The sequence below is a fragment of the Pinus tabuliformis genome, chromosome 8 (assembly GCF_031772625.1).
Source record: "Pinus tabuliformis cultivar Carrire ecotype Pingquan chromosome 8, CPIR1, whole genome shotgun sequence".
NCBI classification, from domain to species: domain Eukaryota; kingdom Viridiplantae; phylum Streptophyta; class Pinopsida; order Pinales; family Pinaceae; genus Pinus; species Pinus tabuliformis.
This window is the reverse complement of record NC_142294.1, coordinates 1,046,386,867-1,046,404,917: the sequence shown is the minus strand read 5'-3', so window position 1 is coordinate 1,046,404,917 and position 18,051 is coordinate 1,046,386,867. Positions and strand designations below refer to the sequence as shown.

The following is an 18,051-nucleotide window of genomic DNA, read 5'->3' as shown; positions in this document are numbered from 1 at the left end:
TGGCTTCTTTCAGATTGCAAGATCGTCTCTGGTTGCAGATTTCTGAAATAAGAATGGGGGCATTGGTGGGTGGAAACCATACAGCTGCAAGACTGTTCGGTGCAAAACCATTGATGCCAACGATTCGCTGGATTTTGCAAGTTAAAAAGCATTCTTGTGTGTATTAATATGTCATGTCATGGTATTTCATTGTTGCGTGTATTAATGTCATGGTATTTCGGGTTGTCATTGAAGTGATAATGGTCTGACCAACTATTGTCACAATTATGAGTGTGTGTTGGAACTAGTCATTCCAACAATACACAAATTTGCAGGAATTATTGATTACCAGATATGATGAAGACATGATACTGAAAATGGCAGCATCAGAGATTGGAGAATGATGGACAATCGAGTTTGTGTGAATTAGTGTGAGTTTGTGGAACAAATTCATGGTGTAGTATGAGTCACATATTGTAATTAGAAAAAATCTACATGTCATATACTCTTTTGTAATGGTTAGTTGTGGTCTTGAAATGTTTTATGTACCTGCTATAAGACCCAGAGAGGCATGCATACCCTTTGTTATGTGTTCCCTCTGTAAGAGAGTTTTAACACCCTGGAAGAGTGTGTCATGCGGGATGGATACACTTGGGTGGGCCATATTGGTTTTAGACTCCATGAGGTGAAATTTTATATTTAGGGGGAGTTCATCGAGAGGTTGGATGAACCATGTATGTGAAGGACTTCCTAGTAGACTGGCGGTTGCAGCGGTTGGGAACCCATGCATTCCGGTAGATGGTTGTTCCTTTATATGGACATCGACAATTGCATGAACAAGGTACAAGGTGTAATTATGAGACTGGACCAGATGTAGATCTTGCAGATTGATATCGAGACAAGTAGTCATTAAGGGGAGTGTTGAAAAATGTAATTCCACTTGTCTCATTTGTGGTTTTCTATGTAAAGAGTCTGTTCCTATTCTATAGGAGTGGTTTCCCTAGTTTGGTGTGTGGTTGAGATATTCTCTCAACCAACAGATTGTGTGTCCAAGATAGTTTTCCTATCTTGAAACAATACTCCTATATATATGTAATATCATATTTGATTGATGTAACATAGATTTCCCTCATGGAAATTTAACATAAAAATATTATTCAATTATTTGTTTCACTATCAAAAATAAGATTCAATCACTCTTACTGGCAAAATTGACATTGAATAGACAATGCCTTATCTATAAAGTGGAAGGTTCTGATTTCAGAACAAATTTATGTTATATTTTTATCTTCTCCCCTCTTTTCATTGTCTGTCTAAAAGGCCTGATTGCAGGCACAATTCTAGAGTTTCTGGCCTTGTGCTTTGAGATCTATCTTTGGAAGAATATATGTGGGTGCTCTTGAAATTTCAGGCCTGCTCCAAAGAATTTCAAGTATGCAGCCTTTTGAGTGTTACGCAAAGCAACTGATGTATTTTTACGCTAATAAGCATCTCTTTTTGAAAAAAGTCAATCCAACCTTTGTCTACCTTTTCATCCCCTCTGGTGACATATCCTTTTACTCATAATTTGATGAATGTTTCTTTAATTACGACGGAAACCCTACCCGAGGAAACAACTATTTTTGCTGGATATTGCGTGGGGACGGGAAGGAGTGCTTGAATGGGGTTTACTAATGGGTTTCGATAAACATATCACTACCTATGACCAGCTAATGGATAAATGTCTAAGTTAACTAGATCAATGGAATTATCAACGAGGACTAGATCAATAACAGGTTTTGGAGTTGCTACCTAAACCACTGCCTCTTTCAATTTGTCAACTGATACCACTAGTTAGTCAACAAAGTTAACTGAGTAAACTGGATCAGAACATCAATGTTGATCACAAAAATGGTGAGGGTCCTCCCTTTAGGATCTGAACCATGCTTCTCACAATTAGAATCAGAGTCAGAATTCTCACAATCAGACCTTCAATTGCACTGTGTAGATTCTTGAATCATGTATGCCCTCCCCCTTGTTGATTCAAGTTAGGTATCCCTAAACCAATTGGATTCATGAATCTTAGGAGGTATAACTATAGACCCGGGATTGCATGGCATAGCATGGTACAACCTTACCCTTTCCCCTTACTTCTATGTTTCCTTACTACTTGCGCACCTTAAGAGCTAGACATGTTAGCCTTATACCACTTGGATTAATGAATGCCCTTAGTTAGTCGGGTACTACTATTAACCCTTCTCTTATTAGGACGGACGAGATGATCCAACCTTACCCTTACTTAACTGCATGCTATCTACCTAGGAGTAGGGTGGAATTTGACGGGCAAATTGCTCGTCATGGGGTGATTTGTCCGTCAAATACAGTTTAAAAAATTATAAAACCGTCGAGATTTTGGCTTGAAACTATGAAAACAAGTCAAAAACTGTGAAAAATCTTAAATTTGATGTGCATGTATCTTTTGAAATTCCAACCTTGTTAATCTACCTGTCACTGTTTACTTACTGCCTTCACTCAACAACCTACAGAGTGCTACCGCTGGTACTATTCTTATGGTGGTTATATAGGGAAATATGCTACTGGAAGCTTTGTTGCACATGGATTTACCTCCTACCCCGCTCTATCTGGCTATGCTAACTATTTTTGTTTCTTTTCTTTGTCCCTATCTTTCCGCCTAGATATACAATTAGTGATGTTGGTGGTGCTCCTGTTTGGTCAACAAGAAAAACTAAAACTGCTACTGCTCAGTCCAAAATGTTTGTGATGCTCTCTAATGCCTGATCGATTCTCATTTCCATCAAATGACAAGAAAGGCAACGCCCCTGCTAGGAAGACTCTCTATTTGCGTGATTATGGCATAGAGCCCAAGAGTAATAAGCCCATAAAAGATGATGAGTAATCCTAATGGCACTGGATTTGAACTACCCTTTTATACTTTCAAGTGCTTTTTTTCGGGTAAAGATTTCAGTTTCTGAAGAATTTTTACGAGAAAAAATATACCAATATATACAATTAGTGTTTGTAGATGGTAAATACTTCCATCGGTATGTACCCAAAATAGCTTTGAGTATTCTTTTGTGACAGGTATTTGGCCGGTACCTCATTTGCGTCTCGCATTTTGCTTGTACAAAATATTACAAGGTTAAGTTCTATCCATTACCTCAATACACATGAGCATATGGAAATGTTATTATATCTGTTCAATACACACAAGCACATGTAAATGTTATTATATCTGTTTTCAATATCTATAAATGTTATTATATCTATTTTCAAATGTTATTATATCTATTTTTAATATTTATTTATTTAGATTGCTTACATTGGAAACAATAGATGATAGTTGCATGGAGGTTTTTGTGGATTTTACCAAAAAAATATATAATTATATTGTTAACTAATTATGTGGTTATATGATTGGTTGGTCATGCCTTTCAGTGTTAACAATCCACTGACTACTTTTTAAAGATAGATAATTAAATTTTCAATCTTATTACAATATATATTGTTGTAATTTTAATTTATTAATAAAAAATATTAGATCATTCTCTAACAAAAATAAAACAAAAATAAAAGGTTGCTAATGGAATACAAAATTTTTAGATTAAACTTTTCGATTAATAAAAAAATATTAGATCATTCTTCAACAAAAATAAAAGGTTGCTACTGAAATACAAGTTGAATTTATAAGCTTCAGCATTAAAAAATGGCATACCAACATATTTCTAAAACCATTTTAAAATTTCCAAATTAAATAAATCGAATCACCGAAACAAATGCAGTCCTAGTCAAAACAGGAGAGGGCAACAAAGCGTGCACCAACTAGGCAAGACGGGAGATGGCAATGAAGGCCTACACATGTGGGATGTGGGCGGTTGAATGTGTTGATCTATATGTACTACACAGGTGGGATGTGAGAGGTTGAGGTGGGATGCAAAAATGATTATTCCCCAAATGCACTCTACCATAATCACTAGGATTATATGAAAGAAAACTACCTTTACATGGGGTTACATGGTGAGATTCCTTAGATTCAAGGATCCAATCAAAGCTACTGCTAGATGTATATACACATGCATCCTCTACTGAAACAGTAAACAACACATCACCATCTGTGGCTACAACAGTAGTCTCACCTTCATTTGTGTGATTTGTATTAGATGGTGTTTGATCCTTTTGTCCTTTCTTCCAAAATTGACATTCTTTTTTCATGTGCCCGGGTTTGCCACAATGAAAGCAGATGATTTTGCCTCTTTTTGATTATGATCAGCCTCTCGATCTTGATCACCCTTGCCGGCCTCGATCCATTCTCCTACCACGATTAGCTAGAGCTAGAGCCTCTCCTCCCTGGTTTTCCGCAATTGACTTGCGTCGCAGCGCCTCATTCATTAAATTGTTGCTGACATCATCAAACTTTAGGGTCCCTGTGGTTGCTGAAGTGCTCATAGCTACAATTAAATTTTCCCAATTGTCTGGCATAGAACACATCAGCAATATGGCTCTAATTTCATCATCAAAAATGATTTTAATAGAGGCAAGTTGATTAGTAATAATATTAAATGCATTCAAGTGCTTAGCAACTGAAGCACCCTCATTCATTTTGAGATTATAAAGCTTCTTCATCAAGAACACTTTGTTTGATGCCGTGTTCTTCTCATATAAATCATGGAGCTTCTTCCATAATCTTGACACATTGAAATAAACATTTTTTGTTAAATATTAACGGATTGTTGCAATCGCGTTTCTATCTAGCTTATTCCACACTTCATTTTTCATTGATGAGGGTTTCTTTGTTGTGCCTTCAATCGGCAAATACTGATCCTTTAAAACCATTATATCCTCCATCTGTGATTTCCATAGGGAAAAATTAGCCCGGCTCAATTTCTTTCTCCATATCTGTAACTGTAGTCTCTATTTTCAATCAAATTCATGTCCCCAAACACAAAAAACTCCACTTAAAAATAAAACTTTAATCATTACTCTTTAAAATTTAGTAATAATGACCTTCCTCCTTTTAAAATACCCTTTTCAAAATTCCAACATATAATTATATATGTTTCATAATAAATATAAAAACATATATAATGTTTTAACCTTTTCACATTTTACACATACATATGTTGGTTTGAGAAAAAACTTGACGTATACGTGCAAGCTCAATGTAAAAAAAAACTTACGAACACCACGTTTCAACTCCAATCTCCACGGATCTCCACTTTTCAAACTCCAACAACACGTTTCAACATAGGTCCACAACCTTGTTTTTCTTGCAGGACTGTCTTTAGTTCCAGCCCTCCTCAGCTCCAGGGGTAAGAACCAACAAGCTCCAGGGGTAACAACCAACATTTTAACAAACGCTGCCAAAGCAAGGCCATGGCACTAAGCGGCTTGCACGGTGGATATTCGAACCTTGCTATGATACCAGTTGTTAGACCAGAACATAAATAACATACAGGCTGATTTATACTCAAAGACTTAGACCGCAATAGCAGAGAATAATTCACGGAGACAAACAAATGGAGAAACAACAAGATTCAATCAGAAACATCGGAATAGATAAAACAATCACTGGAGAACATAAATCACTTTGCATTACATAACAGGCTTGGGCCTTGGCTTGCTTTCCTTGGCCCGAGAAATTACAAATTTATAGAGGCTGAAGAAGGATCTAGAATCCTGTATGTGATTTAGATGGAGATCTGGAATGATCTAGAAACTAATGGCTCTGTAGAAGGATCTAAAATCCTGCGTGAATCAGCATAGATCCATTTAACAATGGATCTATTAAATTTGAATAGGATCAATTTTTTAACGTGGAAAATTCAAGAAAAAAATTTGTATTTTTATAGTTTTATCTTTTAAAGTGAGAGACAGATCTGAAATTAGGATAAATTATTGAAAAAAAAAAAAATCTTCTCCATAAAAATTGATTTATTTAACATCTGAAAGTTTGGGTTGTTTTTGGTTCACCATATGAGCTGAAGCTACTCTGTCAATCAGAAATCTCAGCAGATGAGCTAAAGCTTTGTTGTCAATCAGAAATCATAATAGCAGGGTGTTGAATTGCGGAGAAATCGCTGATAATTCGCCCTCAATCATGGATTTGGTCCATATGAACAATTACATCGAAGCTTGGTTGGCAAACAATGCAGGAAGAGCTAACAACATGTCTATGCAAATACAAAAAATTACAAATGAATATCTTGAAATCCTTATTGAGGCCAAGGTTTTACAAATAGCCATACCATACAATTTCTGCACAAGCTGCTTCTCTGATGGTATCATTAGTAACACTGATTGTGTTTTCATTGGCACCTTAATAAACGCTAAATGGGATGAATCCAACACATGCATGCAGGTCCTGATTTAATTGTAACTTTGAACGATATGTTAGACCGGCTAAGCAGCCATTGGTTTTAGTCGTTCACCACTTTGAAAAGTCTAAGGATTATAACACAAGGATTGATTACTAGATTTTGCAACTTATTCGGCTGCGAAGTATTGGGGCCAAGAGCTCACGTACTACAAGAACTGGTTCAAATGCTACCGGAATTGGTCGATTTAGAAATTTCCCTCGCTTTGGCCGCGGCAACCGGCTCTCGTGATGTGTTTAAATCATTCCCTCTTGGACAAAAAGGTAATTCCTCACGGTTTTTTTTGGGTGGAGAGGTTAATATTTTATGAGAGGATATGTAAATCTGTTCGGTTCAAAGACTCGGTATATGAGATGATGTGTAAATTTGTCTGGCAGTCCATTAAAGTGACACTTGTTTTTATAAAATAAAAATAATTGAATCTAGAGGTTCATTACACAATTCTACAACTTCTTATAATGAGATGTCTCTCTATTAAATTGACATTTGTTTTATAAAATAAAAATAAATTATGTTTTAAATATAAAAAAATAATGTGGGTTATAATAAGGAAAATGAATATGTTGTAAAGTACTTAGAAGTAAAAAAAAAATGTAAGTAAAATGTTTAAACCTTATACTTTTCAAAAAAATTTAAATAAACTATTTTTTCAAAATATTTCATATGTGGATATCAACTTTATATATCTCTATAAAAAAATTGTTAAAATAAAATATTTTAAAATTGTATACAATAAAATATTCAATTTGAGTTTTCAATAAAATATTTTAATATACCTATAATTCAAAATATATTAGTAAAATAAAAAAAAAACTATTTTAATTTGCTTTGATTTGTTATATAAAATATTTTAATGTCAGTTATGCATATATTATATATCATTCAAAAATATGTATATATCATGAAAAAAATAAGTTTTTATGGTTAAAATTTTTGTTTGGTCCTATATATACTTTATATAACATTCAAAAATATAATTTAATAATAAAATTTACATATTATATTTTATAATATTTAGACTTGAATAAATTTGATCTCTCCAAATTTATATTAAATTTGTACTTACAAATAGATCAATACTAATATAACCACATTGAAAACCCTAACCCAAATATGATGAGCCAGAATCGCAACAAAAACAAAAAATAAAAATAAAAAATATGGGTGCTTTAAAGGAGTTGTCTATAATGACTTTTTGGAGATTCCGGTGACGGAATGAAGAAATTGAGGTTAAATCTCGATTTGTTGCAGTTAAAATGGTTTTTTAACTGCATATTTGGATTCAGCACCCTCGAAAACCCCTGGGACGCTTTCATTGTGCAGAAACTAGTTATCAAACTTGCGATTCCAATAAATTCCTGCCGGATTTCGACCGAAAAAACCCGCCGAAAAAACTTTCAAAAAATCAGGTTATAGACAACTGCTGCTTTAAACAGTATTATAAACTTGTTTCCTTAGGTTTCAGTGATTGGATTATATATTGATGAAGCTGAGTTGAAAAGAAAGCCATAATTGCAAAAGCCACATGCTAAAGGTGTGATCCAATCGATAGACGTTATGAGTTGGAGGTGTGGTAAAGGTATGAAGGGAGCTCGTCCCCCCAAGTGGCGGAGAGGACAGTGTGTTCAAAGTAGACATTGAAATACGTCTCTTCTGCTGTACACACGTGTATTTTTTGTTGCAGAGGGAATGAAAGATGTGTTACAATTACAAACTCAACTCGGTTAATTTATGAAATTCTTTCAAAAAATTCTAATTTGATTGACTACTCGGATGCTTGATTATTCCAAAAACCCTTGTTTGTTTTTAATTGCAAAGGAAATGAAGGATGTGCTATTTATAAAATTCATTCAAATTTATAAATTTGAATTTCATTGATGACTCTATTGCTTGATTATTCCAAAGACTCCCGTGACGAGGGTTGTCATAGGTCATTTTGAACGTATTTTACGTTTAAAATTTTGTAATGAACGTTTTTTTATGATGGGTTTTGAAATGTACAGACCGTTTTTTTGACGGGTTAATTTTTTGGGAAAATGTTATTATTACTTTATTTTTAACAGCAAAAAGGCACTAACACTTTTCATATAGACGAATAAAAATTTATCAAGGTTCGTGCACCAACACGTTTCATATCGCTGATTCACAATTTCTCACATTTAGTGTGTTAGTTCGTTTGTCTTTTATTACAGGTAAGGATATTTTATTAGACAGTTTTCTATTTTATATATTTTAATTATGTAAGACATTAAACTGGAAAGGATGACCTCTTGTTACAAAGGAGCGTTGAGTGCCAGGGAGCCACTTAAGCACGACAAAGAAAGTAATGGCAGTTGTTCTCGCCTTTTACTACTTTGTGGCTTGTCTATTTGTTCATTTATGTGTATATATTGTACTTTGTTTTAAAAAAAAAAATTGGTATAAGATTATCTTATTATGTATTTATTTATATGTTTGAACAGTTTTCGTAGTTTAATAATATATATTTTTATGTCTTTGTTTTATTTATTTATTTGTTTTCTACAGTGTCCATAGTTTAATAATATATACATCTATGTGTATATCTTTTGGTATATGATTATTTTATTATGTATTTATCTATATAACTTATCTACATATTTGGACAGTTTTCATAGTTTAATAATATACATTTTTATGTTGTTGTTTTGTTTATCTACTTGTTTTTGACAGTTTTCATGGTTTAATAATATACATTTTTATGTTGTTGTTTTGTTTATCTACATGTTTTTGTCAGTTTTTATAGTTTAATAATATACATTTTTATGTTGTTTTGTTTATTTGAGATTATATATCTTTTTATGTTGTTGTTTTTGTTTATCTATATGTTTTTGTCAGTTTTTATAGTTTAATAATATACATTTTTATGTTGTTTTGTTTATTTGAGATTCTAGTGAGATTTTTATATTAGTTTAATAGGTTTTGGGAAGCTTTTAGGGCATAGATTGCACTGCAATATAATAGGGTGGAGTGTATAATGTGTAGGTCCATGTCTTCTATGCCTTTAACAACTATTGCATTAACAATGAGATGTTACATGGCACTTATGACTTCGGTTGGAGTGCAACTTTTGTTACATTTAATCCATGTAAGTATTTAATATATTTAAGTATTTTACCGTTTAAAAAATAGGTTTATTATTGTAAATGTTTTAAATATATTTAAATATCTTATTTTTAAGAATATGTTTATCACTATAAAAATATGTTTGTTATTTGCTATTAGTAATTTAGTATTGCAAGGATCTATTTTAAGTCTTGAGTTCTAGAAAAGCATTTTCCTCTGTGTTTGTTATTTGTTATTAGTAATTTAGTATTGCAAGGATCTATTTTAAGTCGTGAGTTCTAGAAAACCATTTTCTTCTTATGCAAACTCCGACAACTTATTTTTATAAGTTTCTTTATTTGTTATTAGTAATTTAGTATTGCAAGGATCTATTTTAAGTCATGAGTTCTAGAAAACCATTTTCTTCTTATGCAAACTCCGACAACTTATTTTTATAAGTTTCTTTTGAGTTTTGTTTTTCTCAAAAAGTCGTTTCCCTGCAAATTTCTCCCGAGTATTAACCAACATAACTTGCTTCCATGGACATATTTTTTAATTAACATTTATAATAAGTTATAATTTGAGAAATAATAGGAACAATGATCTATATAAATTCATCTAATCTCACTATTAATAAGTTTTAAGTTTAAAGAGTTATTAAGCTTCACTTTAGAGGGTTATTAAACCTAAAGTTTTGTGAGGCAATTCTAAAATCAATGCAAAGGAGAAAGAGAGATGCCATTAGTTTAACATTCTAAGTTGAAGAGTAAGAATTTTGCAAGTGAAATATTAACCATTGTTAAATTTTCATTTATTTTTTCAATTCTACAAAATCAACATTATATTTACATTTTCACAAATGTGGACTATAGCATGTGGTTTTTGCAATTATGGCTTTTGGAACAAGAACTTCTATTCCACTATCTTAATGCATGGATACAAGAGTACACCTAGGTACTTGTTCACTTGGAAACAAAGTCAAAATTCCTACAATTGAAATGCTTGCAAAATTGCTAAAAACTTGCCACCATCAATGAAGTAAACATATCTAAGACATGATGTCTATCAAGCATATTTTAAAATTTTGAGGATGTTGATGTCTATCAAGCATATTTTAAAATTTTGAGGATGGTTGTGAACCCAATCGCATAAAAACATGCTTAAAAATGGTATTTGATTATTTATGACTGACCACCTATAAGGTCCCAGAAAAAAAAAATTGTCATGTGAAAGATATACACAAGCCATATATTGTCTTGTTGTTTCTCACTAATAATAAGTAAAATAAATAGGGTGGATTATAGTTGAGTTGGTTATACATGTCTGATGGAGTAATTGTTTTTAATGTGTTGAGGATAGGTTACTGACCAACACTCATCTATGAAAACTTTATGAAATATTAAAACACTTTTAATACAATATGTTGGTTTTACTACAAACCCATACCCCACTTGATTTCATGTGATTATGATGGGGGAGAGGACGGGGAGCCTAGAGGATAGCCTCACATAAAATCTATAGTCTTTGAGATGGAAATTTATATTCACATTGGTGGAAAAAATCCATTTGTTTTCATTGAAATTGCAACATTTAAACAATCCAATCAAAACCCAAAGGGAAAATTGAAAACACTAAAATATGAGCACATTGATTATAATAATAGCAGGTCTGATGTGAGTGGAATAGATTTCCATATTTGCACATAATTGCAATATCTTGTGTTTTGGAGAAGAAATTATATCCTATCAAAAACTGAGTAAAACAAACTTTAGGGTTTAACAAGTCATTAGTTTGTTTTGGCCCGTGGTTTTTTTCTTATAATAAATATGTGAAAAAATTTAGCATAACTGCGTTTTTTTTTTCCCCCGGGAAAAAGTTGTAATTTCTATTAATATAAAGAAATTACATTTTGTAGATGCCAGATGCATATTCATATGGAGGCTAAGGTGCCTGACGAGTTCACAGTCTATAGTTCTAAAGGAATGTCTGGATGTCTCCACGCAGGGAGTCCACAACATCTGTACTAGTTGTAACTAGAAGATGATCAAATTTTTAAGTCCCGCTCTACGCATAGAGCAACAAAAAAAAACTGTACGTTACCAAAAAAAGGAGTTGTTACTCATGTCCAAACAGTGGATATATATACATGATAATACTCAAAACAGAGCTTGTTAATATGTGGGCCTTATAGCCCATTTTCTATAGGATCATCAAAAGGTCTATGATAATGCTGGTAGAAAGTTCCGTCTATCTCCTCCTGAATCAACCAGTCATTTCCTTGTTTGTGCGCTGCCTCTTTGGATAGATGATCTGCGTCTGAGTTTTGTTCCCTGTAGATGTGACGACAGACAAATGATTCAAAAGATGTAATCAGTCTTTTAGCTTCATCTAATATATGCCTCAATGAAAATGCATAGCAATGAGATGCATCATTCAGCCAGTTGCAAACAATTTTAGAATCTCCAAATAGTTGCAGGTGTCTGCACTGTTTTTGTAATGCAAAGTGAATGATATGTTTTGTTGTGCACAGTTCTGCAAAGTTATTGGTGCCTCTTCCTAGGTTAATTTGGATCTTGTAGCAGTGTGATTCATTGAGGTAGAGGATGGCGCCACCCCCACAGCCTGCATCCTGAGCAGAGCCATCAAAATATGCCCAGGGCTTAGATTTGTCTATGATTTCAGGACTGATGGTGCGTGGGGGGGCAATGGTTTCCACTTCGGGGAGCAATTCAAAATCGGCGATCGTGTGGTGTAAAATGGCAGGCCAATGGGGGGTCTTTAAATTGAAGATGGCCTGGTTACGCGCAATCCATAATGCCCAGCATACAAGCAGTGGCATATTAATGAATTTTCCTGAGTGATTCTGACACCAATTGTTCCAAGCTTCCATGAGATTGCGCCCTTGCCAGTTTTTTAAGATTGGATAGTGAGAGATGAGGGATTGCCAAAATTCCTTAGCTGTATTGCAATTTAAAAAGAGATGCTCTGTACTTTCTTCTTCCTTGCGGCATAAATGGCACCAGAAGGGACCATAAAATGATCTCTTCATTAGATTGGTCCCGGTAGGGATCTTGTCGAAGAGAATATTCCACATCAATAAGCGTGTGCGTGGTGCTTCCTTGAGCTTCCAGAGCGCTTTCCAGGTTGGGAGGATGTCCTGAGGCTTGAAGGATTCCATGAGCCTTATATAACCTTGTCTCGGGGAGTATACTCCATGTTTTGCAAAGGCCCAGATTATCTCATCCGGTCCTTCTGTGAGTCTGATATGTGCTTGGGTAAGGGCATCCGTGTAATCCTGCCATTCGTGATGCCACTGAACTGGTATCTCCAATGCTCGTGCTGATATCCATGCCTGCTGAAGAAAGGAAGAATTGTCGTTGTCGCCGATGTGCCTGATGTGGGTAATTCCTCTGCTGTGAAGATATCTTAAAAGGTCTGCAGATAATCTATGGGCATTGCCACAGCCGACCCAAGGGTCCAATCCAATTCGTACAGCATTACCTTCCTTGATGCGCCATGTAATTCCTTCACGCAGAAGTGGTAGTGAGCCGATAACCGCTTTCCAGATATTAGATATGTTATGTCTTGTTTCATGCTGCTGACGGAACCAGTCCATTAAATGTAATGGCTTGATGTATTTCACTTGAGCAACTCGGGTCCAGAGACTGTTTGTGGTGAGGAGTTGCCACCCGAGCTTGGCCGCTAATGCTCTGGAAAATAAATCAAGTCTCTTTATGCCCCAACCTCCCCAACTTTTGGGTTTTGCAATGGTGTCCCATTTAACCCAGGCAAATAGCTTCCCCGGTTGGTGTCCTTTCCAAAGAAATCTACAGCATATACTTTGTAATCTACTCAATATACCTTTAGGTATCTAGGCCAAGGTCATCCAGTAGACTGGAGTGGCTTCAATAACTGCCTTAATGAGAATCAATCTGCCTGCCCGAGAGAGATATTTGTGATACCATACCTGTAGTCTTTTTTCCACTTTCGCAATGAGCCAAGTCCAGTCAGCGATCCTGTAACCGAGTGGTTTTAGTCTAAATCCCAGGTATTTTATACCTTCTGTCAAGTTCAATGAGGTGAATGGGAAGCGCTGAGATGCAAAGGTGAACTCATGTTGCGTACATCCGACTGTAGTAATCGTGGATTTGTTGTCATTTATCATCATTCCTGTAGCTTGTTGAAAAAGAAGGATTAAGTTCTGAAGAGTAGTGGTGTCCCCAATACTGCCATTTAAGAATATCATAATATCATCAACAAATAATAGATGAGTGAGATAAAAAAATTCAGCGATTTTAATGCCAGTCAGTTGATTTCTATCTCGAGCAGATGTTATAATCCTACTTAATCCTTCCATAATAAGTAAGAATAGCAGGGGCGAGAGAGGGCATCCCTGTCTGAGGCCCCTCTCTGAAGTGAAAAAAGAAGTAGCTTCGCCATTGAGAAGCACACTGTAGGACACATCAGTGATACAACTCATTATCCATTTGATATAATCATAGGGAAACCCAAGATGAGTCAACAGAAGTCTGATGTAGAGCCAGTTTGTTCTATCGAATGCCTTGGATAGGTCCACCTTTAGAATCATTCCTTTCTGCTTTTTGAGCTGCATTGAATGCATGAGTTCTTGTGCTGTGGCAATTGCTTCGTGAATCTGTCTGTGATGAAGGAAGGCAAATTGTTCAGGAGATATATGACGTGAAAGAATAGGCTTCAGGCGGTTGGCTATGATCTTGGCAATGATCTTGTATAGGCAATTACAGAGGGATATGGGTCGGAAATCATTGAAAGAGGCAGGATTGTTCGATTTAGGGATAAGTGCAATGAAAGTGGATTTGATGGCAGAGGATATTCTGCCACTCCTTCTGCAGTTCTCCACAATCTTAAGAAGGTCATTCCCCAGGATTTCAAAAAAAGCAATGTAAAATTCGATGGTCCACCCATCTGGACCTGGGCTTTTATCTTTTTTAAACCATTTTATAGTTGCCTCCAATTCTTCCATAGTTACTTCCTTCAGTAGATCTTCCGAGTCTTCTTGTAGTACAAACCTGGGGAAATGTTCAGCCACCCTCATGATCTCCATGATGTTTACATCTCTAGGAGCTTTGTAAATGCCTCTGAAGTGCTCTGTTGCTAGCCTGGCCAGGTTCTTCTGAGATGAAACTGTCTGTCCCCGCTCATCCCGCAATTCCCAAATAGTATTGATAGTTTTGCGCCCATTGGCAAATTTATGATAAAACTTTGTGTTGTCATCTCCCTCGGTGAGCCAAATTGCCCTGCTCCTAAGTCTCCAACTTTCTTCTCTTTCCTTCAGAATATGTGAGCGCATCGCAATGAGGGAGGAGTATTGTTCTTTGCTCTCAGGAGTGGGGAAGGTCCCATCTGATGAGTCCTCATGCAATGCAACGACCCTTTCAGCCTCCCTCAGTGTATTGTCATCACGGATACGCTTCTGATGTGCCCAGTTCTTAGAGATCCTCTTAAGTTCAGATAATTTCCTGATGAAGCCTTCTGTATGACCCTCATTTTCCATAATAGGGTTGGTCTGCCAATAGTTAGTTACCAACTGTATGTATGAAGGGTCCTTTAACCAAGAGGAATTAAATTTGAAGGGGCTCTTGATCTTATGATTAATATCGATCATTTCCAAAAAGATAGGTCGATGGTCGGATATGCCACCAGTTCCAACCCATTGACGAATGTGGGGAAGTATGTTGTGAAGTGATTCCTTGATAAGGAACCTGTCAAGTCTTCTGGCCAAGCTTTGTTCTCCATTGCAGAAGGAATGTCCACCCACTGATGATCCTCCAGTAGATTGGAAATAGTGTCTGATAAGGAGTCTATCTGCGCCAAGTGCCCTCAAGATTCACAGTAACCCAATGAAAAGTTTAATTCGCCTCCTAGTATGATGTTATTTGCCTGTAGTAACTCAGATACCAATAAGGTCCTCCAATAATTGGCTTTGTCAGCACAAGGGCCATAGACATTTATGATGCGGATGTCCATCTCGATGGAATAAGCAAAAATGTCTAATCCAATGTATCCTCTGCCTCCCCATATATTCCTGATCTCCATAGCTTTGTTACTAATCCCAATAGTTAATCCTCCGGATTTCCCGGACGCATCCAGTGCATGAAAGGTCCAATTGGGCAGCCAGGAGTTGAGAGTAAGGATAGTGGATCAGCTAAACAGAGGGTTTCTTGAAGAAATATAATATCCGGCTGTGACAAGATGAGCAGTCTCCTGAGTGCTAGTTTATAGGCCAAACTAGCAAACCCCCTACAGTTATAGGAAATGATCTTCATGTAGGGTGAAAGAGGGGGCCATTCTTCGCTCTAAGGGCCCTGAAAATAGTTTACTGTCGCCCAAGGGCGACTTCTTCGTCAGCAGTGTGTCTTGCTTTAGTGATGCGAGAGGGTCGGCCTCGAGAGTTCTTATGAGCTACAGGGGTGGCTTCTGAGTCCAGACCAATGGCATCTACACCTCTATCCTTCGATCGGGATCGAAGAGAGTACCTGGGAGATGCCGGAGGGGAAGGGATGGGGAGAGTTGCGAGGGAGGATGATATCAGAGATGGCAGGCAAGGGGATGTCGCGGGAGAAGGGAGCGGGAGGGAGCAAATGAGGGAGGATGGAGGAGGTAGGCCTCGGGGTTTATTAAAAACCACAGAGGTCAAATGTGTCGATAATGGAGATGTGCAGATGATGTGATGAGATGCACTGCCAACATATATGTAAGATTCAGGAGGCAAAGGAGAGGGGGATGAAAACAACATACCCGTCGTCGCGACGTCCTCCTGTGCAGTCGCTGAGTGTACTGGAGCTGGCGATGGTGGAAGAGAAGCTGAGGTTTCTTTAGCAGCTTCAGCATTATCGGGTGGACCTTGGGGATCTCCATCGACATCAGCTTGCTCCTCTTGATTCTTCTCTGAATTCTGCCTGGGAGGATGGTCCAAGGGATGCTCGGACTCCCCTTCCTGAACATTTTCCCTTCTTTTCCGGAGGAGTGGACAATCCCTGTATAGATGTCCCACTTTGTGACATCTACGGCAACGATACGGGATACCTTCATAGTCGATAATTTGTTTGCGTTCCGTGTCTCTCCATTGAATGGTGATGAACTCTTGTAGACCTCCCCTGGTATCCAGATTGATAAGAATCCGGGCGTAAGACATCATGCCAGTGTGCTGGTAGGACTTATCATAGTCCATGTAGGAGCCAATCGCATTGCCAATCCGCCGGAAGATGTCTTCTGACTAGTACTGGAGTGGTAGGCCTGGGAGTCGAATCCAAACGGGCCCGATGCCAATCTGCTCTGTCTCTGGGTCGAATAAGGGAGTCCAACGCTTAAGGAGCACCGGAGCATGTTCAAAGTGCCAGTAAGAGGACAAGACCCAATTGGTATGATCAGCACGAGCGAACCTCAACGCGAACCATCCCCTCACGAATGTTTGCACGAAGGGGATGTCCACCAGATGTTGTCCCCAAACTTCAGTTGCCCAGGTCTTCAAACATGCTGCCGAGTAGTTCCGACCTCTGATGCGCCCAACCAGTACCCTGTCTGCAAATTCCATAGTCTCACCCCACTGAATGTCCTCCTCTAGCCTGAGAAAGATGTCGTCTGCCTTTGATTTGAAACACCTGTACTTCTTTTTAGGGCCCAGAGGGGGAGGTAGGTTATGTGGCCGGCCCAAGGGAGGGCCAGTAACAATCGGGGGGGAGGGTTTAGGTACGAGGAGGAATGGTTTTGGATGTCGTCGGTAACAGAAGAGGGACCAGAGAGCGGGGGAACAGTGGTGAAGCTTCCCGACGGAGGACCAAGTGACCCGGTGAAACCGGCCGTGGCAATGGGCAGCGAAGGGGGTAAAAACAGTCGGGAAAAGTTTTCCAGACGCCGAGGGATCAAAACCAGGGTTAGGGTTCAAACAGCCAGAAACGAAACCGAGGGTTGCTGGAGAGTGGAGGGGGGGGGGTTGAAAGCGCAGGCCAGGTAGGAGGTACATCCGGGAGGACCACAGGGTATGACCTCGACTGTTCCCCAAGCGAATACGAAGAGTAGTTTTCGGTGAGGCCAGAACTGTACATACCTTCTGATGTGGAGAAGGAGGAGCGCCAGATGGATACCCCCTCCAGCGGGTCTTCGAAATAATCAACAGCTTCGAGGTCCTCCATTACGCCAGCTGCTTCTCGGAACGACGGACACCTCAGATAGTAGTAAAAACCGGAGAAAATGACAGTGCTCAGGATAAACGGACCGAGCTGGGCAGGTAAGTAAAAAACCGTCGCGGGTTGTAACCGGGAGATGTGGCACAGAAACCCTTCCTTCTCTCGAAAGGTCAACCAGTTCGTAAGCGCTGGAGGTCTCAAAAAACTATAGAGGGTTCTGAAACCCTAACCCAAACCCTCACGCGCCTTCTCCCATCCGGTTTCCGCCATCTTCTCCCTTCACATAACTGCGTTATTGTAGGGTAATTTTTTAATTAAAATTTTATTGGTGAGAGATTAATTTATTATCAAAACATTGCAGTTGAAGGGAAAAATTTTAAACATAACGTTCTTTGAAGGGAAACATAAAGACCCAAAACGTCAAAAAAAAAAATTGTTTGACCGGTAAAGAAGAATCCAAATTCCAACCCTGC

At 37.5% G+C, this 18,051-nt stretch overlaps 1 protein-coding gene across 1 annotated transcript; it reads right to left on the bottom strand.

The window, feature by feature from the left end:
* Positions 1–11,598: 11,598 nt before the first annotated feature.
* On the bottom strand, positions 11,599–16,623 carry LOC149238941 (uncharacterized). Its single transcript, XM_089369706.1, has 4 exons — positions 16,191–16,623; positions 13,473–15,257; positions 11,942–13,226; positions 11,599–11,743 (listed from the first exon to the last, which is right to left on the bottom strand). Exons 1-4 carry the CDS (start codon positions 16,621–16,623, stop codon positions 11,599–11,601), a joined length of 3,648 nt encoding a protein of 1,215 aa, XP_089225832.1.
* Between the last annotated feature and the right edge of the window lie 1,428 nt (positions 16,624–18,051).

Bases quoted from the DNA above. Each gene is read 5' to 3' on its own strand.
- LOC149238941 (XM_089369706.1), bottom strand. From the start codon at position 16,623: ATGGACTATGATAAGTCCTACCAGCACACTGGCATGATGTCTTACGCC. The intron at 15,258-16,190 runs GTATGTTGTTTT...CACTTGGCGCAG, and splicing joins GGAGGACGTCGCGACGACGG to ATAGACTCCTTATCAGACAC. The intron at 11,744-11,941 runs GTGCACAACAAA...TCACATCTACAG, and splicing joins ACCAATAACTTTGCAGAACT to GGAACAAAACTCAGACGCAG.